The sequence below is a fragment of the Podarcis vaucheri genome, assembly GCF_965113315.1.
Source record: "Podarcis vaucheri genome assembly, chromosome: 12".
Classification (NCBI taxonomy): Eukaryota; Metazoa; Chordata; class Lepidosauria; order Squamata; family Lacertidae; genus Podarcis; species Podarcis vaucheri.
In genome coordinates, this window is record NC_138750.1 from 7214130 (window position 1) to 7237809 (window position 23680).

At 42.1% G+C, this 23680-nt stretch overlaps 1 protein-coding gene and 1 long non-coding RNA gene across 3 annotated transcripts; one reads left to right on the forward strand and one right to left on the reverse strand.

The window, feature by feature from the left end:
- Positions 1 to 140: 140 nt before the first annotated feature.
- Positions 141 to 22240, reverse strand: LOC309515204 (mediator of RNA polymerase II transcription subunit 1-like). Of its 2 annotated transcripts, none has more exons than XM_082192862.1 (17): positions 22128 to 22240; positions 20250 to 20353; positions 19371 to 19452; positions 19056 to 19110; positions 17954 to 18086; positions 16361 to 16389; positions 15927 to 15998; positions 15765 to 15839; positions 15568 to 15638; positions 12880 to 12945; positions 10429 to 10537; positions 9568 to 9695; positions 9001 to 9113; positions 7029 to 7224; positions 5246 to 5341; positions 3580 to 3688; positions 141 to 1396 (listed from the first exon to the last, which is right to left on the reverse strand). In XM_082192862.1, exons 1-17 carry the CDS (start codon positions 22129 to 22131, stop codon positions 1258 to 1260), a joined length of 1581 nt encoding a protein of 526 aa, XP_082048988.1. In that variant the 5' UTR covers positions 22132 to 22240; the 3' UTR covers positions 141 to 1257. The 2 variants fall into 2 exon arrangements, with proteins under 2 accessions (XP_082048988.1, XP_082048987.1); XM_082192861.1 differs by having other exon boundaries at positions 9568 to 9698.
- LOC309515253 lies at positions 2067 to 3333 on the forward strand. The gene is made up of 2 exons (XR_014212362.1): positions 2067 to 2515; positions 3111 to 3333. It is a non-coding gene; the product is annotated as an uncharacterized lncRNA (long non-coding RNA).
- Positions 22241 to 23680: the final 1440 nt, after the last annotated feature.

Here is a 23680-nt window from a genome sequence, read left to right on the forward strand (position 1 = left end):
TTCAGATATTTACTGAAGCATTTCTTAGCTGGTAAACTAGTCTGTACATAGTACAGTTCTCTCTTCATATGCTTTCTGGGGAAAACCTTCTTGCCCAAAAGTCAGTGCTGCACTAATCAGGGGCAGGTGGACAATGCGAGAAGAGGCAGACCTATTCAAGAGAACAAAGAAATAGAAATTCCTCTTCAAAAGGAATTAACGTTTCTTTCGAACAGGGGTGACAAACTTGTGTCCCACTTCTGTGACCGCCAATACCCTCACAAAATTTGACATCACTAAATTTAATAATAAAAACGACTTGATAGTGTAAAATAATTTATTGGAACGCAGCCTCGAGAAGTGCAGTTCTTGCTACTCACGGGAAGGTTGACTATGGGTCAATGTGGCCCCCCGAAAGATTAGCCTCCTCTCTCCCAAATAATGTGAGTTCTATGGGTCTTTTGCTGCCCTTACTTTGCTGTACTATAGCTACCACTACTTAAACTCTACCTGGTTCAGACCAAGAGAAGTCCTGTGTGTGAGACACACACACACAAACACAATCATGTAAAAATACTTACTTCACCTTACATGTAGAGCAAGGTGAACATATTGTCTGTGCAAGGGCAGATCTCAGGAGAGAGATTCATACCTCTATCCAGTAGAGACTGCACACAAAAGAGTATAATTATGGGAAAGGGCTGGGGTGCAAAAGTTTCATTGTAGTGTAAAGATGGTTCATTTATCTTTTAATTTTAACTATGTCCCTGAGTAATCAAATCAATGCTACCTGGAAAAAATGTCCCTATGTGACTAACATTTGATGGAATCAAGACCCTATTTTAAAAGATCACGTCTGGAAAAAAGGAAGCTTTAGTGTTAAGAAAAAAGCCCAATTTAGACAAACTTTCAGGTGGACTAGAGTTCTGCTACAGGGTGTGACCAGTATAAAGATAAAAGTTGAATTAAAATAACCCACCCACCCCTGCCAAAAAATGTTTATCCTACTAAAAAAAAGTTCCTAAAGCTTTGTTTAACATACTACTTCAGAAAACCTACTTTTTCTAAACATTCACTATAAAATAACCCTTACAAAGTTGAAACTTAATAAGGTGGTAATCTCTGCATTCAAATTGCTTTTGTGACTTAAAACGTAACTTTTTCCAATGTTTTTCACTGAGCAGAATTAGTTTTGCCCAGTTGTAACTTGTGAGAGAAATAAACCAAGAATTACACCAAAAATAATAATGCTGTCACTCAGTTTCACAAGTAGCCACACTACTGCTGGTTATGTTCAACTTGTTGGTCTTTGCAGTTTTCCTCACAGACTCCGTCTTTGCTCAGAGAAGTTTCCTCAGCTTTTTGTTGGGTGGCTTTCTTGAAAATTGCTCTCATGAGAACCGGAATTGACATACACCTAAGAGAAGGGCCAAGTCATCCAATATTTAAGGAATTGCTAATTCACTAAATATAATCTGGCTGCTCCATATACAGAACTAACTGACTGGTGGATAGAGAAAGCTGCATTTGCCACTGTCTCCAAACAAGTCAGTGCAGTGCAGAAAGCTTTATAGATTACATAAAATAAATTTCTACAGTTCCATGCCAGTTCTTCTGTAAGGTGACATAAAGGTACAGGTACCCCTGACGTTAAGTCCAGTTGCGAACATCTCTGGGGTTGCAGCGCTCATCTCTCTTTACTGGCCGAGGGAGCCAACGTTTGTCCGCTTCCACAGACAGTTTTTCCGGGTCATGTGGAAATTATGACTAAGCCGATTCTGGCGAAACCAGTGCAGTGCATAGAAACGCCGTTTACCTTCCTGCCGGAGTGGTACCTATTTATCTATTTGCACTTTGATGTGCTTTCGAACTGCTAGGTTGACTGAACAACGGGAGCTCACCCTGTTGTGGGGCCTCAAACCGCCGACATTCCAATCTTATTTTGCATTGCTCACTCAACAGGAGCAGTTTGAATCTTTAAAGTTGCATCCCACCACACTGCTGAAAATCCTATTCATGCTTGATGTTTCACAAGTATTTCCTACCCCTCCACCACCCATTTCTTTCATCAATCTTTCTGATCTGGGCAGCCTTCTCCTATAACAACATTGTTTTACTACCATTGTTGTTGTCAACAACAACAACAACTATCAGCCTTTTAATTTCCTTCAACACTTCAGTCTCTTTCCCATCAGAGCAAGGGAGACCTGGCCCACTCCTGAACCTCTCTGTCTCCTGGCCACCTTTACTCTGCATGCAGAGTTGCTAGTGTTGCCGTTGGTCCAACCAAAAGGCTATGGCAGGCAGTGATGCTGAGGCCTACCTGAAAGTGGTCCAAAGACCACTGCTGAGACTCAGCCCACTGATGCTTAGACAGTGGTCTAAGCTGCCCATTACAGAAACAAAGGAGCCTCTAGTTGCGCTAACTATTAAAAGATGGAGGAGATTTTTAGTTGCCATGAGTTCCAGAGAATGTCACACTGACATACAGGGCTCAACTAACTCTTCTGACCATCTGGAGCTAGACATTTATGGAGTTTGTGGGTACAGTGGTGCCCCGCAAGACGAATGCCTCGCAAGACGGAAAACCCGCTAGACGAAAGGGTTTTCCGTTTTGGAGGCGCTTCGCAAAACGAATTTCCCTATGGGCTTCCTTCGCAAGATGAAAGCCCATAGGGAAATCTCCGGGACAGCGGGGAAGCGCAGCGCGTCTTCCCCACTGTCCTCGGACCTCCTCCGAAGGCTGGCGGTGGGGCGGAAAGCCCTTCTCCCCGCGCCAGCCTTCGGAAGGCTGTCCTGAAGACTTGCGGTGGGAGGAGGGTTTTCCTTTCCACCGCCAACATTCAGAATGCTGTTCTGAATGTTGGCGGTGGGGAGGAAAAACCCTCCTCCCACCGAAGCCCCGGGAACAGAGGAGAAGTGCTGCGCCCCTTCCCCTCTGTTCCCGTACCTGTCCTGAAGGCTTGCGGTGGGGAGAAAAGCCCTTCTCCGCACCGCCAGCCTGGCAAGCGGTTTCCATAGGAACGCATTAATTGATTTTCAATGCATTCCTATGGGAAACCGTGCTTCGCAAGACGAAAAACTCGCAAGAAGAAAAAAACTTGCGGAACGAATTAATTTCGTTTTGCGAGGCACCACTGTAGTTTATTTTGGTTGCCTGTTTCTCACGTCTTAAGCCTGATGGAGCTATTTCACTGTGTTGTGCTCTCCTATGAAAGCTTACTCAGTATTATTAAGGTCCAGTTCCTCCAGCAAACTGTCTAAATGCATGCATCATTTGAGAATATCCTTTTTTAAAAAGCAGAATTGGCCTGTGAAACCCACCATTTTTAATAAATTCTTCATTACAATGTTTATATGGTATTGTTTCCCCTGCCCCAATGTTTATTCAAATACTGGAAAAAAAAATCCCGTTACATGAAATAATTTTTTAATCCTTTAAATCACTTAAACGTTTCTAGCTGCTGTACAAAGTTATTAAATTTATAGATAGCCACCCATCGGTTTACAAACCATTCCATTATACATGACACAAAAGGAAAAGGGATGGGAGGGACAGAAGAAAACTTGACCCCTATATATTATAGAAGTGTTACCTACCGCTTCAGGACTCTTGTGAGATAATCATTGCTGCAGATTAATGCTCCATCTTCAGAATGTGTATGAAGAGTGCATATAACGTCCCTTGAACTCAGAACATCGACCATCACTAAACAGAAGAGGGAAAAATGCTCTAAAAACAAGTGTGACATTATAGTAGAGACAACAGTAAGAATTATCAACAACCACCAAATCTATTCAATCCTTAAATAGGAATTCTTTCTGATCACTGCATTGGTTTTATTTATTTTCCTGAAAGCATGCATGCTTCATGGGAAGAGGTCACATATTCATGCTTATTCCATGCTGACTGTAAAAATGAGCAGTTACAAATCACTACAAGATTTAAAAAAAATGTCACCAATACTTTCTAAAGGAGTCCATTCACACATCTACCTATGAGTAACAGGCATTTGAACTGGCTCCTGTTATCCCATCACCAGCCCAATCCAAAGACGTGCACATTGGAAGGATTAACAAAACAGTAAACAGGCTGTTCACCTGTTGCAAGTTTATCCCAAGCCATCTTCAAAGCTGGTGTGGTTAAAGTTTAATCCATAGATTATGTGATAAAGTGCAACATCTGCTTTTTAATATTCCCAACCATAGTATAAAACTGGGAATCAGATCCAGTTTATACCCAGGTTGCAAAATATGTATTTCCACCCTGGGACCATAGGGTGAAAGATGGACTGTAAATGACATAATGTGCTACTTTTTGTACCAATAGCCCCTAAACCAATTTAACAGAGACAAACACTAGAAATGCATGCGCACGCGCACACACACACACAATGTGCAATAGTAGAAAAGAGTTAATATAGATGGCTAAGTAGTAAATGGGAAGAGTTTGCCAGTTTCTTCAATGTGTGCTAAAGTAAGAGCTCCCTTGTGTATAACTATAACCATATTGTACATCACCATGAGACACTTGTGTAGAAGACTAATAATAATAATAATAATGGCAGCCCTGCTTAGGGAAGCTTTTAATGTTTGACGGACTATTGTATTTTAATATTTTGTTGGAAGCCACCCAGAGTGGCCGGGGAAACCCAGCCAGATGGGCGTGGTATAAATAATAAATTATTTATTGTTTATTATTATTATTATTATTATTATTATTATTATTATTATTATTATTATTGCCACCTCTTTTCAGACCTTATTTATGAATATGTGGCAATAGGTCACAGATGTGATCCAGCTCCTCCTCTCTAGTTCCTTACCTCTGTGTGTTCAGACTGCATAGGGAGATGGGCAGGTTAGAGGAAGGCAGGAATTGAAGCAAAATTTGGGGTGTTGGTTCTAGCAGGGCACTATTTGGGCTCCACATGAGGCACAAAGTGTCTTAGGCCAGCACTTTTCCTATAAATATTTGAAAGCAGTCACAAGGGCCAGCTATTTAGGGCTTTGCACAGTGCTGCTCTGGGAAAACTGAGGTAGCTTTTCAATGAACTGGTTATTGTGCCAGTGTGTGGTACGGACATCCAGTCTGTTCTTAACACTGAAACACACATATACACATTCACACGTTCTACCCCGGCCCGAGCCAAATGAGGCTACATGTGTAGTGCAAAATGCAGCGAGTGCATTTCTGCACCGCGTTCCCTGCTGACTTTTTGTATGCCTGTGTGCACCCAATAACACCTTTCCTTTGGAGACGTACCACAGGCTAGATTCTCCTCCAATGGATGCTGGAATGTTACTGAAAAACTAGTGGCTTTTTGCTGAAGGACGTCAAAATGAAGCAAGTCTGATGAATCTGGAAGGAAATAACTGTTTAGTGACTGTTTGGGCTAACCCTGTAGCAACAGAGCTAAACATTTAATTTGAACTAGAGATATAAATTAGTGGGTGTAGTCAGAAAACATTTGTATTGATTTCCAAGTATTCTATATCCTTTAACTTAAAACATTACCATCGAAGTAGGAGTGGGTTGGTTTTTGCTAGACTCAAGGAGTCCTGCTTTGTACAAGCTCATGAAGTTTCATGGTACAAACATCAAATGAAATACAGTGGACTCTCGGGTTGTGAACATGGTCCGTGTGGGATGCATGTTCACAACCTGCAGCAGCGCGTCTGTGCACACGAGGGTTGCGATCCAGTGCTTCTGTGCATGTGCAAAGCGCGATTTAGCGCTTCTGTGCATGCGCGACTGCTGAAATCCGTTCCAGTACTTCCGTGTTTTGGCAGTCCATAACCTGAAAAAACGCAACCTGAAGCGTCCATAACCCGAGGTACGACTGTACAGTTGCTGAAAATTTCCTTTTCAGTTTCACTATCTCCAAAAGAAATAAGTTATAAGGTGTCAACATTGTTGGTTGGAATCCAAACAGTTCCAAGCACACCTGAAAACAAGTCCCCATGAATACTTCACTCATTTTTAAATCTCTGCCTGCAGGAACTTTTGCTGAGAAGGGAGGGCCGTAGAGCTCAGTGTCAGAGCATTGAGTGCCTTGCACGAAGAAGATCCCATGTTCCACCCCTGCCATCTCCAGATCTGACTGTGAGAGAACCTCACTTGACACCCTGGAGAACCGATACCAGCTGATGTAGTGTAGTACTGAGCTATGTAAGAAAAGGGGGCAGGGGCCGAAAACAGACTATATAGTTTCAAGATGGGAGTTGCAAATGAAACAAAGAAGAAGGGGGAGAACATTGCAGCCAATGCACATTTGATTTGCGTGATCTGTTCTACGCTATTCATATTGTTGCACCCCACCCTCAATCTCCAAGGTTTCAGGGATTCCAGGTGCTTACACAGGGTTTGTGATTTTTGGGAATGAGGCACAGTGGAGACTATGGTGTCTTTATGATGTATGGTTTATCTACATGTATATACAAACTGAGCCTACAACATTAGTTTCTCCCACGGCAGCAGCCTTGGATTCAAACAGAAATCAAATATTTCTCTTTGACCCTGTCTCCAGCTTGCTGCTTTTTTTCCTGGTCACTTCACTGCTTCTCTCAACTCTGGCTTTATCTGTGAGAGGGGGCCCCACCCATTTGCCATCTTGCCTCTTAATCCCCCTTAATGGCTCATCGCTCAAGTTTATCACCTCACGAGGTGGCTAGCCTGGCTATTCCTTGGTTAAATTCTAATACTTGCTAGATCCAACGATTAGAGGGGTGTGGTACCCAACTTAACCTCCACAGATACGATGGGCTCACAATTTCCCCAGCCACTTTCAATGAATTGGATCACAAAAATGCTGAGTGGGGAGCAGAACCAGTATGCTGTCCATCACACCTCCTTATTTCGAATGCCTGAATATCTTGTCACCACCATCCAAGGTGGACCTAACTTTACATGCATCCAACATACAAATCCCAATTGATATATTTGAGTTTCACAGCAAATACTGAAGATAAACTCTTCCCAGAATTCACTAGTAGAAACACAGCAGAATCATAAAGAGGTGTGAGCAAAAGATGTGCGAACATCTTACCTTCACACTCAGTTGTCTCAGACACACAGCTGCTAATGAGGGTGTTATATGCTGCTTGACGTCTGAGAACTTCAATCATATCAGGCACACATTTGGGGTGGGTGAAAGGGATTTTCTTGACCATTGCTCCAGCTGTATCAGATTTTTCTATGCCTTTATCTAGGAAATAGCTGTGTTTTGGGCAACCTGGAAGAGACTGAACATAAACCGTACAAGATTTGTTCATGGATGTAGTAGCAATTGTTTCCTGCATTGATTTTTTTTTTTAAAGTAGTGAATAGGAAACATGAATAAAAGGAACTTCCCTTCAAAAACATACCATATTTACTTGAGACTAACGTACCATCAAATCTAATGCGCACCTCAATTTTCAGAACCTTGAAACCAAAAAAAGTATTTGCTGGCAAATGTAAATGTGCCATCGAATCTAATGCGTACCTTGATTTTCATAACAAAAAAGGTGAGCATTAGATTTGAGTAAATACAGTAGTTGTCTAGAACAGTACAAAGAATGTGACACTGGACTTTTAAGCAAACCTTGAAGTAAGCTGCTTATACTATAGATGCCTTGACCACCCATTTTTAAACAAGTTATTAAATGGAGTAGTCTCTGCACTGGATCTGAAGAGTTGCTCAGCTCTCAAGCCCAATGGCACCGTGGGGAAAAACCAACCTGGATGTGTATACATGGTAGTTTAAAGTGGATTTTATGCATCTTATGTGTGCTTGTTTTTCACCTGGTCCACATGACATTGCCCTCATCTAAGTAGAAGTCCACACTTCCCTCTGCCATTTAATTCAGAACTTCCAAATCCATGTGATAAGGGGTGGAAATCCAATGTGAACTCAGATGTTACCCAGACACACTGAAGCACATTGTGAGGGCCACTTCTTATGTGTGTGAATGTTTTGCTGGGTGTACTGCCACCTATTCCTGCACCCCCTACTTCCACTGGTGAGGTTTCCTTGGTGGGCTTTTATTGGGGCTGAGACAGAGATGCACTTTGGGGGGAGGGGGTGAACCCACAAGTGTGGTATACTGGAAAACTTGTATCTCAGTAATAATAAATATTGGCCACTCACACAGGTAAACAAATGATTGACATGCCCACAGTGGACTTCAGTTTTCCAGAACTCAAGGGGAGGGGTAGGAAAATACTGAGAGGAGAGGACAGCACATCCCATGAACACATCCCATAAACATCAAGATGGAGTTCAGCTGAAAGTGCCCATGTATGGATGAATGCACATGGACAGAAATGCACGTGGACAAATGGTGTCTGTGTGAGCCATGTGCACATTTAGCCTCTGGTTTGTATACCAGTAGTGCCAGTTTCCACATAGTAGGATTTATCACACACAGCTGTTTCAAGGGCAACTTGTACCAAAAAGAACTGAATATAAACTAAAAGCATGGGCAAGAAGATGTAAGAAATAAATATAATCCACCAACAGGATTCACTCCAGTTGGATCTTTCTATCAAGTTATTCCCCACAATGAATTCATTCTATGCTACATCTTTATGAAACTTTCCCAGCTATTATGAGACCATGTGTGCAAATGGTTTTAACCTGAAACAAGACTTTTAAAAAAGTTGTGTTATATAAGGCCGCATTTAGCTTTTTAATGACATCTCATGGATGACAGCCCCACAATTTTGCACATTAGAGTCACTGAATTGAGTGTAATTTTGTGTGTGAGGGAGGGGGAGAGTAAGGAGAGAGAGAGAGAGAGAGAGCGCGCGCACACACACAATTTGTGTATGTTGTGTAAAGGCCAACCTGGGCAAAGAATTGCAACTTAGGTCATAATCAAATTTAGCAGTGTTAAAGTCATCTACTTCAGAAAATTCATGTGACTTCCCAGAATTCAACACACAGCTTTCAGTAAGCTGTAGAATTATGACTCATTTAGCAGCTTCATTCCTGACCTCATAACTGGAGTGAATACCAACAATTGGAGTATAATTACCACAATGAAGGAAGAAGTACTTGTTATCAAACCATGCGGATGATTTTCTGAAAGGGCAAACTGAACAATCAGCTCATGTAGAGGACCTGGCTTCAATCTAGCAACTGGAAGCCCTAAAACCAAATAATTTTTTTCCATTAGTACTGTACAAGAGCATCATTAAAGATGGAATGCATTCGAGAGAAACAGCATCACATGAGAAGAGGCAAAGAGAGATGTGATCACACAATGGTTATCAATAAATCAGTGGGATGGTTGCCAACAGAGGGACAGGGCTATTCAGATCAGCAAGGACTTGTGCTCCTGAATGGGCAAGTTGCTCCTGGGAAGGCTGAGACAAATACCAGCATGAATGCTATACTCCTAGTACAGAAGCAGCAATACTTGGTTCTCATTTTACGCTCCTGCCACTTCTCCCTTTCTAACTTCACCCTGGGGCCCCGTCAGCCTTCATACCCCTGTAGGGGAAGAATTAACCAAATGTTAATTAGGGTCTATTGAAATGCTAGCATGTTGGGAGGGAGGGTGGAGGTACAAAATTATGTACTTAATTAAATTAAAGCATGCCTGTAAGCTCCTGTAGTTTATGAATACTGGATGAAGACAGAGGAAAAGGACAGTTCTGGTAAAACATCAGGAAAAAGCAAGCTGATAATGGTGCAGAAATTACTTCCTTCAGAGGCAGGAATCTGGGGCTGCTAAAGAAAAGGGTTCAAAGTTAAGCATCAGGTAAAAGGAAGCTAATTTGACCAGTACTCTGGTAGCACAATCTTATAAGTTAAGCCAATGTTTCTCAAGCTTGCATCCCCAAGTGTTGTTGGACTACAACGCCCATCATCCCTGACCACTAGTCCTGCTAGCTAGGGATGATGGGCATTGTAGTCCAACAACACCTGGGTACCAAAATCTGAGAAAGGCTGTTCCAGGATCTCAGACAGGATTTTCCTTTATCAGATCCGGAGGATCTGTGGCCCTCCAGATGTTGTTGGACTTCAACTCCCACCATCCCTGACCATTGACCAGGCTCACAGGGGCTGGTCAGAGCTGGAGACCACCAGCACTGCTCACAGTAGACAGCACCTTCAAAGGGAAACATCAGTTGGTGAGGAGAGGGGGCACAATAAGAGTTCAGCCTGGCCTGAATCCAGATCAAAAGCACATACTGGGTCATGGATTGTCAGCAGCCTTTTCTTCAGACTGAAAATGGCCAGTTTAAGCATGTACTCTTAAGAAGTGTGAAGAACACAATGTGTAATTTGAGGACGCACTTCCTGGTTTTGTACACATTTTCCTACCGCATTCCTCACAGTGTCTTAAAATGACAGACTATTAAGAAGTGAATTTGATGTGCTATCACACACCCATTAGCGAGGGATTTCCATGTTCAGTTATACTGATAGGAGCATGAATGCTGCCCTCAAGTCTTACCCATCTTCACCAGTCGGCGAATTCACAAGTGAGGGTGCAAGAGGGAGTCGGTGAACTGCATCAGCCCCTCCTATTATGACAAGCACCTTCCTGCCTTCTATTTTCAAGCCTGGTGGAAAGAGAAGACACAAATATGTCAGACTGGTGAAGATGATACACAAATGGCCTTGAAGTCTTTGTCCAGAAACATTGATTTCCCCCAATACTTAAGTGAATTGTGATTCTAAGTTCTATAGCCAGTGATGTTATTCTGTCAGAGAACAGAAGGTTGCATGATGGATGCCTTGCTTGCCATCTGAACCCATTTTGTCACTTGCCATTTCAAAGCTAGTTCTGGACTAGTCTGAGGGAAGGCCCTGTGGCAGTATCTATTTAGGCCCCCTGTGAGTTTCCATGGTGACAGCTGTGGGTCTGGGAAGCCGGCAGCCATTTTAATAATAAAATGGCTGAAATTTTAAGTCCCCACAATGCCTTGGACGGATACTATGTGAACCAGTCCAGGGCACTGATGGGAAATTTAATATGGTGGTCCTCTTCCACTTGTTGTTGTCAGTAAAAACTAAAGTGGGGGAGCAGGTGGGCCAAGCTGGGGTGGTCAGCTCTGATGGACTCTGCTGAAATGTGAAGCACTGTCTTTAGTCCTCTACCGTTATGACTGATGGTTATTGGGGGGTTTTGACCCAAGCAGATAGCAGGACAAATAAAGCAACAGGTCACCACCAACTCTTAAACTTGTCCAGCTTCTCACAAAATGACCACATCCAAACCAGTACACTTCATTTTTCTCCTTAATTGTTCCAGTATTTTTCTTCACATACGTGCATTGCAATGTTAACACAGTTGTGTGCCATGTAAAAAACATTACATAAGACAGTCTCTTTTTAAAAAAACCACACATCCCGGAATGGATATTAGAGAAATGGAAAACGTTACCATGTGGCATCCACTGTAGGTATCAGCCCTACCCTCCTCTTGGTATTGCAGGAGCCCCCTTGGGTTTACGTTTGTGCTACTACATCCAGATACACCCTGGAACTTTGATGTGGCTTGCCAAGAGAGTGATTGAAGGCTAATAATAATTATTTATACTCCGCCCATCTGATCTTTCCCAACCTTGCAAATTCTCAACATTCATATAACTTATAATGATTTTTTAAATAGTCCTTAATTTTTTTCCAGTCCTCTTCTATTGTTTCTTCTCCCAGATCTCGGATTCTGCCAGTCATTTCAGCTAACTCCATGTAGTCCATCAGTTGCGTATGCCACTCTTCCAGCGTGGGTAAATCTTGTGTCTTCCAATGTTTGGCTATAAGAATTCTTGCTGCTGTAGTTGCATATAAAAAGAAAGTTCTATCCTTCTTTAACACTTTCTGGCCGACAATGCCCAGGAGGAAGGCCTCTGGTTTCTTGTGAAAGGTATATTTAAACACCTTTTTCAACTCATTATAAATCATTTCCCAGAACGCAAGGCCGTTTAGGGCTTTAAAGCACTTTGAATTGTGCTCGGAAACGTACTGGGAGCCAATGCAGGTCTTTCAGGACCGGTGTTATGTGGTCTCGGCAGCCTCTCCCAGTCACCAGTCTAGCTGCCGCATTCTGGATTAACTGTAGTTTCCAGGTCACCTTCAAAGGTAGCCCCACGTAGAGCGCATGGCAGTAGTCCAAGCGGGAGATAACCAGAGCATGCACCACTCTGGCGAGACAGTCCGTGGGCAGGGAGGGTCTCATACTGCATACCAGATGGAGCTAGGGGTAGCTTCCACTAAAAGAAGCTAGCAATATTATCAAGCTGTCAACTTGAATACATGTATCAATACACACTTGAATGCCTGTAGCAATACAGAATGAAGGTTAAGGCAACGAGTCACAGCACAGGAGGGTCGAGAAGGGACAGGAGTGGGATTACATAAAGATTTCTGCTCCAATCACACAAAGATTTGTGGCTGGGGGTGTGCATGTGTCCACACCTCAGTGTTTTGCATGCAGGAGGTCTCAGGTTCAGTCCCCCAAACCTCCAGTTAAAGGATTTTAGGTGGCAGAGATGGGAAAATCTCAACCTCACACCCTCCAGAGAGCAGTTAGCATAACCATGCAATCCTGTCCATGTCTACTCAAAAGTAAGTCCCACTGATATCAGCGGAGCTTCATCATACACAAGCAGGGATAGAACTGGTCTTCGTTTACTCACTCAAAATGAAGCACATGTAATTTAGTGAGTGTAGAATCTATTTTAAAAGGGAATGCAGAATGAGACCCCCACTATGGAGGTTTTCTAGTCGATTCACAATCCCTCACTCATAATAATATTTTTGTGGGACCTTTCTTTTATTTTTTATAGATGTATTTTATTGGTTTGTTTGCTGTAATGGGTTTTAGTGTGTTTATACTGTGTTGTAAGCCACTTTGAGTCACTTTTGTGAGTAAACTGACAAAATAATAATTAATAAATACCTGGGGTGAGTTGTTCCTCTAGAATTTGATACTGCGATAGATAAAATTCAAGGTTCATAGGGCTTCCTATAGAATTTGAGAAAATTAGAGGGATTAAACAGAAAAAGCAGACAATGGATAGCAATGTAAGCTATGTAAGCTTAGGGTGTTTGATCCCCTTCATCGTTTTTGTTTGCTTCCAATGCAAAGGACTCAATACCCCAGGGCCATATTGTGCGACAGGGGACCCAAACAACTGTTTGGGGTTGCAAGGAGATTGTTGTGGAGAACTAGTTATCCACTCAACAGTTTAAACATATAAAACAAGTAAGTTCCTTTGTACAAATCACAGAATTGTAGCATTGGAATGGACCACTTGGGTCATCTAGTCCAACTCCCTATAGTGCAGGAATCTTTTTATCCAATGTGGAGCTCAAACCCACGGCCCAGAAATTAAGAATCGAATGCTCTACCATCTAAGCTATCACTCCTAGGATGAAATTTCTTCCTGATTGTATAAAATAGGGATAAATCATGCAAACAATTTATGCATAAATATTGAGGAGCAGGCTGCAGGACACCTTAAAAAACAGTGGCACCTTGGGTTAAGTACTTAATTCATTCCAGAGGTCCATTCTTTTTTTTTTTTAAATGATATTTTATTAAAGTTTCCAAATTATAACAAGACAAATGAAAAAATAAAAAAATAGAAATAGAAAATAGAAACAGTTAAAAACACATTAATTTTCATAACATATCTTCATACACTTATTTCCCCAGACCTCCTCATCCCTCCCTTTCCTGTATTCCAATTCAATTTGTTAGTTCAGCAAATCCTTACCATCAAGTTTTTACCCTATTCTAATCTTTCATTGCATTACCTTACTCTATTCTCCTCATTGTCTTATAAAAAACCTTAACCTAAATTTTATTTTTGATAACCGTTATATTCTTTCCTAATCCCTTAAACTTTTATACTAGAGCCAAGCAATTTCATTTCATGCATCCTTCTAATATTCATCAATTATATAAAATTGTCCTAATAATAAAAAATAAAAGTCTTCATCCAACGTCCCTTCCCCCAGGTCCCGGGTTTGTCAGTCCATTTATCCCATTAAGCTGGCACATTAACCTGGTAATCTTATATCCGAGGCTCTTAAATCCCTTCCATGTCCCTTCCACTGTTTTTCTTCATGTTTTCTTTTCACACGTGTAGTCTCCAATTTAATAATGCTTTTACCTCCTTCCAACCAAAAGGTTCCTTTTCCACAGTCCAAACTGAGCTCCATGTAGTACTTAAATGCATGTTTCAAAGTCCCTCCAAACTTTGGGATCCCCATATCTCCAAGCCTCTCACAATCCACTACCACACTCGGAAAGTCCATATGTCCCTGTTCAGGGGGGTCAATCCAACCCCCCATTTCCAGTCCAGTCAAAACTTCATCTTTCTGAGTCTCATTTTTACGAAAGTCAATTGCCAATTCCAAAGGTTCATGTTTCTGCAGGGCCACAACCTCCATCTGTGGCTCCATTTCTGACTCCCAAAGTTCAGCAGAATCTTCTTCTTTCCAGAGGTCCATTCTTAACCTGAAACTGTTCTTAACCTGAAGCACCACTTTAGCTAATGGGGCCTCCCGCTGCCGCCATGCTGCTGGTGCACGATCTCTGTTCTCATCCTGAGGTAAAGTTCTTAACCTGAGGTACTATTTCTGGGTTAGCGGAGTCTGTAACCTGAAGCGTCTGTAACCTGAGGTACCACTGTATTCAAGAAGGTTGAACAAATGGGGGGAGCCACCCCAAGAGATGCTCCAAAGTGCCATTTAGGGACAACTCTGCTAGAAACAGCTGCACACAGTCAAGTTACTACCAGAGAAAAGAAGAATTATAGGCAGAAGAAAAAGGCATTGGGGGAAGCAGTGGCCCAATGATCAGACACCCAGGAAATCACTAGCTTGTCTTGGTTTTAACTTTTAAGGCAGTTGTGCAGAAAGTGCACAGTTCAATCCTTTATCATCATCTAATACATGGATCACACAGACACAGCCGCAACAGGACTAGCACCTTATCAGGAAACATAAGTCAAATGGGGGAGGGGAAAGTAGCATTACTCATAAACAAGGAGAAGTGTATGTGCAAAGGGACCAAAACGCAAGGATAAACTAGTCAGGACCTCTCCTCTATTTTCACAGCTACCTAGAAAAAGACTCGGAGACAGGAAAGGGGTTGTACACACTCATGTTGCTCTCACCATCATCTCTTGTCAAAAAGCGGTTCTGGAGCACAAAGTCCTGTGAGCAGAAAGTATACTGGGATGAATGTGCACACAGTGGAACCTCGGGTTATGTACCGTCCTCCTTACGAACGCTTCGGGTAACGAGCTCCACTAACCCGGAAGTAGATGCTCCTGGTTGCGAACTTTGCCCCGGGATGCAAGCAGAAGTCGCACACCGGCAACATGGCAGCAGCAGGAGGCGCCATTAGTGAAAACGTGCCTCAGGTTACGAACAGTTTCGGGTGCAGAACGAATTAAGTTTGTAACCAGAGGTACCACTGTACTACAAACAACAATGCCTCTATCATACATGCTACCTACAAAGTCACTGGAAAGCAATCCCAAGGTATTACTATTCTTTAGCATTCTTAAATTATGCTTGGCTACCATGATCACACAGATATCTCCTTCAGTCTGAAGAAAGAAAAATCAGTTACCTCCACTTCTTGGGTTCAGATAGCCAACTTTTCCACATAGTATTTCAGTGACTCTGTCCATACCTGGTGTTCTGTTTTTAAAGTATATACAGTAATCAGTGAGATCAAGAATGCACTCAAATGCCTTAAAATTTATTATTATTATTATTATGACAACCATCTGAACTTGCACCTTCCCCAACCACTGTCAAACCTACCTGCTCAAAGCAGACAGTGAGCAGAGGTCTTTTTCCAAAGCCAGGAAGGCAGCAAACACCTTGGACTTTGTTTCACTAGAAAAGAAAGACCTTATTGGAGGAAGGGAGTTTTATATACAATATAATAATTTAAGTAATGTAATTAAGTTGCAACAAACAAACCTGCTTCCTGGAATCTGATAAATATTTAACATGTCTGCCAGCATGTTTCCAAAGGCATCAAAATTTTCCATTCTAAAGAGCAAAATACATGCAACAATTGTCAGTGCCGATAAGGCAAATATTTGGGAAAACACCACCACCAAAGTGAATCTGATATTGGCAGCATGTTGACATAGAAAACAGTGGGGTGCTCTTACCATTGCGCTACCATCAAACAAGACATCTAAAAAGCAGCTAAATAACTTTGGAAAATGGCTCAAATTGGTCCTGGACGGAGGGCAGGCAGGGATGGAAGCAACAGTTATCAGAACTATTTATTCATTTTTACCTCAACCACAGAAAACGATATGGGAACAGTGGCAAAGGATTTTTATTTTATGAAATTAAAAACTAAAAAATTGTGTGTGCTAAAAATCCACCCAGCGCATATGTACCTCAGAAGCTGCAAAAGATCTTCACAGGTCTAGAAGACGAAAGAACAGAGGTTATGGTTTTCTAAAGAGGGGCACTATTTTCTTAAAAACAAAGCAGAAAGGAGAAATGACATAAGCCGAACCTTAGTCAACACGAAACCTAAGCAGACACTACGAGGAATATCCAAGGATGTTTTTCCCAAGATCTATTCAGGAACAGTCACTTTTGGCTGTAAACCAGAATCGATAAAGGCATATATTTCCTACTCTTCTCCCACCCGTAGTTGGAGTGTGATTGCATCATTTTGAAAGCCCTTTGGGTCCCTTCCATCTCCACAGTTCTATGATTCTATGTAACCTCCCCCCCCCATGCACCATGTGCTTCACTGCATCCACATATTGCATTTACTTCCTTTATTGGACTACCCCTCCAGACTAGGAAAATTCAAATTTAACGGGGGAAATTGTGGGCTAGCAGTTGGATGAGGACATTATGTGAACGAGGAACAATCAGCTTCAAACCCACATAAAGTTCCCCATGTGGACGAGCCCATATAGTTGCTACTTCATGTCAAGCAGTCTCATCAGATGGGGACAAATTAAGGAGACATGGTCACCCAGCTATAAGGAATTTTAACAGTCTTTGTGCAATTATTTTGCAGTTCAGCATTTGCTATTTTGCATTTGCAAATGCAGATGTTTAGTTTGGTTGTAGCAGCAACAGCATAAGTGTTATAACTAATGTAAAGTTGTCCCTTTGACTTGTTTGTTGTTGTTTAGTCATTTAGTCGTGTCCGCCTCTTCGTGACCCCCTGGACCAGAGCACGCCAGGCACTTCTGTCCTCCACTGCCTCCCGCAGTTTGGTCAAACTCATGCTGGTAGCTTCGATAACACTGTCCAACGATCTCGTCCTCTGTCGTCCCCTTCTCCTTGTGCCCTCCATCTTTCCCAACATCAGGGTCTTTTCCAGGAAGTCTTCTCTTCTCATGAGGTGGCCAAAGTATTGGAGCTTCAGCTTCAGGATCTGTCCTTCTAGTGAGCACTCAGGGCTGATTTCCTTCAGAATGGAGAGGTTTGATCTTCTTGCAGTCCATGGGACTCTCAAGAGTCTCCTCCAGCACCATAATTCAAAAGCATCAATTCTTCGGCGATCAGCCTTCTTTATAGTACAGTTCTCACTTCCATACATCACTACTGGGAAAACCATGGCTTTGTTGGCAAGGTGATGTCTCTACTTTTTAAGATGCTGTCTAGGTTTGTCATTGCTTTTCTCCCAAGAAGCAGGTGTCTTTTAATTTCGTGGCTGCTGTCACCATCTGCAGTGATCATGGAGTCCAAGAAAGTAAAATCTCTCACTGCCTCCATTTCTTCCCCTTCTATTTGCCAGGAGGTGATGGGACCAGTGGCCATGATCTTCGTTTTTTTGATGTTGAGCTTCAGACCATATTTTGCGCTCTCCTCTTTCACCCTCAATAAAAGGTCCCTTTGACTTACATGCAAGCATCTCACTTGCTCCACAGGGTTTATTATGAAGCTATAGATATTTTAGAAGAACAAGAAAAGCAGGATTATATTTCATCAGAACACTCAAAGGAAAAATAAAATAAAATTACCAGGGGTTTTTTCCCAGGGTGAGCCAACCTGACATCCACCACTTTCCCATCCGTCTCCAGGTGAATCTCAATGTAGAAGGATTTGGATGTTATATAGCAAACTGCCCCACTGGGGCTCACAGAATAATTAAGTCTACATAGGAAAGAAAGAAGAAAAAAAATGCATTGCTCATTTAAAAGTTACAGTGTGCAACAGAAGCCTAGAAGGCTGGCCCAAGACATTTTGGCACCTGAAGTGAACCACAAAATGGTGTCCCCCCTCTCCACCAGGAAGGAAGGGTGAGTGAGGATCTACATCAGGAACAAAGTGATGAGGAATAAAGATCAACAGAGTGGCTGGGGAAACCCAGCCAGATGGGCCAGGTATAAATTAATTACTACTACTACTACTACTACTACTACTACTACTACTACATCTGCTGCTGCTGCCCCTGTGGATCCTGCCACCTGAGGCAGGATGCCTCACTTCATGGATGGGCTGACCCCGAATGCAAACTTTTTTCTTTATCTTGGTTGATGTATACGGGTTCTACAGAAAGGAGTGTTTGCACTCAGCTTTCCAAACGGCTGTGTTTCAGTTCCTGATTAAACGTCAGCAGCAGCAGGTCTGTACATCGGTGGAAGGCCACATGCTTTGGACTGAGCCCCCCACCCCACCCCAGGTTCAGCCTCCAACATCTCCAGGGCTGGGAAAGGCAGATGATGCAAGGCGACACAGAGATTAAAATACTAATAGCTGGATTTGGTATAAAGCGGCTTCCTTCTCCTGCATTTTCTGAAATGCCACTTTGTAGTGGCATTTATCTACGCTTTGTCAAGAGGCTGAGGTGAAGTAGTAATCATTTCACAGGCCCCAGTATGGGCAATGGCCCAAAACTTTCTGCCCGAGGGGAACTCCTGACCTGCTCATGCTCATCCCTTTCAAGGATATCGCAGGAAAATGGCAGTAAGCCGCAGCTTAGAGGATGATTTAGCCACTGAATATAACGAATGGCATGTACGCATGTCATGTGAAAATTATACAGCCGTAGAAACATACCTAGCAGTCCCACTGCTGCGGGAAGTGAAGAGAGCGTGTTTAGTAGACGCAGAGTATACTTACCCCTTTCGATTTGACAAGAGTGACAGCTTGTTCATTGTTGCAGCCAAAGGTCCTGCTGCACACATGAAAAAATAGGGAATAAGGTTCCATCACACAGAATCAACATGTTCAATAAAAGCAGTCAACAGGTCCCATAAGTTTAAGAGCAAAAGTCCAAAGATTCTTGCTTAATTGTGCTATATTGCTCTTCGTACCTTTTGTAAAAGGAAGGCATCTAGGGCCCAGACACATTCGTTGCACAAGATGACAAGACAGAAGCTAGACATTGTTTCCATCAAACATAACAGAAAATTAGGCAATCTTAGAGTTGATTACCGTGCAAGGTTCTTTGTATTTTCTCAAGGCAAATAGATATGGGAGACTCTGATGCCTTACTTGAAGTCCAAGAATGTTTGTCCTCATCAAGGGAGAGAGAGAGAGAGAGAGATACATATACATATATTTGTATCATATAATCATTACATGCAAGTCATAAAATTGGCTGGTATGTTCAAAGCAATATAGAGAATTCAGCACTCTCAGTCAGGCCTCTTATATCTTGACCTTCATCGCCCCCTTTGGGGTGCCAGATCAAAATGCTGCAGCGGCAATGGAAGCTACAACTGGCAGAAGACATCCCCTCCACCAGGCTTTATAACAGACCAAGTATCCCCACATCCCAGTATCAGCTGGGGGCGGATTGGAAAAAATATAAAATCAAACGGGGGATATTTGCCTATTCAATTTTTCAATCCGTAAGGGATTGGTTAGCTTTGTAATTACAAAGCATTACAACACTGCCATTTTTATTTTCCATTCTCACCATGGAATTTGCATCACTCTCCCAAGACCACACACAAACTATCCATTTAATTGAATTTAGTATCTTCCTTGATAATCAAAATCAATCAGTATTTTGGGGAAGTTAAGAATCCCCTCCATTATTCCCACCTAGAGCCATCTTGCCAAATTTCCCCCTTCAGAGTTATCCATCCAAGATCAAGAGTGGAGATGACAGGGCAGTAAAATAACAACCTCACATGTTAAACTTTAGCCCGTCAGGCAGAAAATAAGATGGAAAACATATACACACGTTGACTCACTTTCCCTTCTACTTTCAATTATTCTCCTCAAGAAAGCATTTTTTTTTTTAAAAAAAAAAGTTTCTCCCACATTACTCCTCCCCAACAGAACTGATTTCACTACAATTCTTACCATGGAGAGACGAACCAGATCCATAGTTTCACTCCATGGCTTCTGTGAGAATTTTAGACGTAGCTTTTCCATTATGTCATTTGTAGACCCAGATTTCGCAGGATCTGGAAGAAGTTAAGAGTTTAATTAGCTGAGAGTGCAGGAAACCTTTTTCAGTTCAAGGGCCACAGTTCCTTGCTTGAAGCTTCCTGGGGGCCATGGGCCAGAAGCAAAAGAGGGTGGAGGAAGAAATGGGAGTAGGCTGGTGTCTTCACCTTCCCTAGATCCCTCTTTATCTTCCGGGGAAGCCGGAAGCTTTCTCAGAGTTGAAGGAAGCTTTCCACCCAGCAAAACCCTCCAATGGGCTGACAAAAGGTGTAGTTTGGGAGGCTGTCTGGCTTAGGGAGATTTGAGGGCCAGATGAGAGGCTCGAGGTCCACATTTGGTCCCTGTGCTCAAGGTTCCCCACCCCTGATATAGCAAAACAGCCAACTATTATATGACTTCAATGAACAGCCCATACTGCAACAATAGTCACTTTAAATTAGGACTATTTAGTCCCAGATGGGTGAGGTATTTCAGATTAACTGACTCATGAACTTGGCTACAATATAGGTACTAATATTAATGGATCTGTGTTTGGCTTAAATCCCACTCTTCCACCTGTTGAATCTCATAATCTGAAACCTTCAGCTATTTTAAAAGTTCAGTTTTATATCTTAAGTGTCTTTGACATTAAATCAATATATATGTATATATATCCCCATATATCATTCTAAGGAAGTAATCCTACTCTTACCTGAGAGAAAATCCTGTTGAGCTAATTGAGTATTGCCTCAGACACCATTTTAAAACAAATAAAACTTAAGTAGCACAAAGCATGTTTTCTAGCCAAAAGGTTTAAAGTTTCTGTAAGGCAATCCATTCAACACCTACTTTTTGGAACTGTCTGCCTGGTAATATTAGGTACTTTCCACTGTATTGTTTTTCGTGTTTGCAATAACTTTTATTTTTGCAAGCCAACTGAGGCATGTAACTTTAACATGTGATTCTATTATGCACAATTGTTTTTAAAATGCTAGTTTCATATACAGGTAGCTTGTTTTTAATGTTTAGCCCCATTGGTATTTTATAATTAATTTGAGAGGTCTTCTGTTGAGTAAGTGGTATGCGATTTTTGTATGTTTGTTAAATACATCAAATGGCCATAAAGCCTATATTGGACACTTGATTTCTCCTCTGTGTTATGCTACACATCAACATCATTTGCTTCACTTACTTTCCCTATACTGCAGGTAATAGCACAGTCTATGGAGTCCAGAAATGGCAAAGTCCCTGTCCTCAGGCAGGTTAGCTCTAGACATTTCATTGGCTAAGGTGCAGCAGAAGATTGCTTGCCTGCCTTGCACATACAGAAACAGACTGGGCAGGTATTTGACTCTTACTGCAATAGGAGTAATGGGATGGAGTCCTCAACCTCACCCAAGGGCAGCAGGGTCATTATGGGGGTAAAGGACAGGTCTTAGAATCATAGAATCATAGAATCATAGAGTTGGAAGAGACCACAAGGGCCATCGAGTCCAACCCCCTGCCAAGCAGGAAACACCATCAGAGCTCTCCTGACATATGGTTGTCAAGCCTCTGCTTAAAGACCTCCAAAGTAGGAGACTCCACCACACTCCTTGGCAGCAAATTCCACTCTCGAACAGCTCTTAATGTCAGGAAGAGTTATGTCTGTCTTGGGGCAGACGTTAGCCTTGTTCAACCTATAACATCCTCTCTGTGGTGACAATACAGCATAGTGGTGTAATCCAGCCACACCTTCCACATTAGCACCTGCCTGGAAACCCAGACCCTAAGTGGCTGCAAATACAACAGCCCAATTAGCAACTTACTTACCCATTTCTCTTTCTGCAGCTGTTTAAATGGCTGAAGCCAATAGACAGGAAGAAACCTCCTAACAGCCTCTCCTGTTTTCTCACTTCCTCCCTCTGTCTTCCTAAGAATGGTAGTAGCAGCACCTGGTTGAGATACCCTGGATTTAAGTAAACCGAAACCTCAAAGGCCACATGTGCAGTGGGAGAGAATCTTAATTGACAGGGTTGCCAACTTCCTCTATTTTTACACCGCATGTGCTTCTATGCCTTTAATATCAGCCTAGCCCACAGAGATTTAGCAGGCTGATGTGGAAGTAAGAGTTCATCTATATATTTCCTTTCTCTCTTATGTGACCAGGTGCAAACTGGTGCAACGGCTCTTGTGGATATGAGATTTATGCATATTTCTGCAAATGGTTTGGGCTACTGTACCCTTAAATACTGCCTAGAAGAGATAATTGTAATAGGTGCACGGAATAACAGGGGATGTGCACACACCATACAGTCACAGCACCCACCCCCAAAATACTGAGAGCTCTAGTTTACCCCTTACGCAGCTACAATTCCTATCACCCTTAAAGAACTTCTGCACAACAATTTAAGATAAAGAAGACTTGTCCTCCTTTGTGCTTTATTGCTCCACCATAACAACATGGTGATTGTGTGATGGGGGTGTGACATAACCCACAAAGAGCAGAAAAAGAGACAGGAGCACAACATTGTTGTAATACGTGTGCATGAAAGTATAAACTTGAGCCCTGAACACAAGCTGCAAGTGGGTGTGACTTTGCAGCCTCTAGTCTACACCCTCTGTCTTCTCAGTTTTTCTCTCTTCCGGCTTCCTGGAACAGCAAGGAGCCCTGTGGCCAATGGCTTTCAACTGCAAGAAACACAAAGTGAACTGAATCTCTCCAAACAGAAGATTTTATAGCATGCATCTTTGCTAACCCAACTTAAATAGCTGTCTATTCAAGTAAAGCTCTGAGGTGGATTCTGGTTAAGAAATTGTGTGGGAATATGCACACAAATATGCACACACACATACAGTCTTACACACAACACCCAGATGGCATTATATTACACTGTCTATTTTTTAAAAAATATATTCCAATGTTATGTCAATGGCAATATTAATACAATATCAACTTTTCATTTAGCTTGGCAGCCTAATCAGTCTTTAGTCATCATGGTTTCATGGAGTAAGATCACTAGCCTACACTGTGACGTTTTCAAGATGTTTGGAAAGGACTGTAAGTAGGGTACTATCAGCACAAGAGAGGACAGATCAGTTACTATTTGGTGGTGTTGTTCCATGTGCCTGGTATGTATTGCAGTTCAGTGTTGACTGTACAAGGGAATCAGGCTGAACTGCATGGAAAGAGGACAAGAGAATGAAGTGGTAATAGGAAAGATTGAATACCAATGTCAATTAAATTGAATCCTCCACAAAAAATGAGGATGTTCAGAGGATGTTCTTCACAACCAGCTCAGTATGCAGAGGGAATGTTTTCATTTCATTGCAATCGTAAATTTCAAAGGCACAGAGAGATAAAATATTGGCATTTCAATCAGCAC

What these genes read in the sequence shown, in the direction of transcription:
- LOC309515204 (XM_082192861.1), bottom strand. An exon ending in ACCCTGGGAAAAAACCCCTG is followed by an intron (nt 16,390 to 17,953) that starts GTAATTTTATTT and finishes TTCGTCTTCTAG; the next exon opens with ACCTGTGAAGATCTTTTGCA. An exon ending in AGAGGAACAACTCACCCCAG is followed by an intron (nt 10,538 to 12,879) that starts GTATTTATTAAT and finishes TCTTTCCACCAG; the next exon opens with GCTTGAAAATAGAAGGCAGG.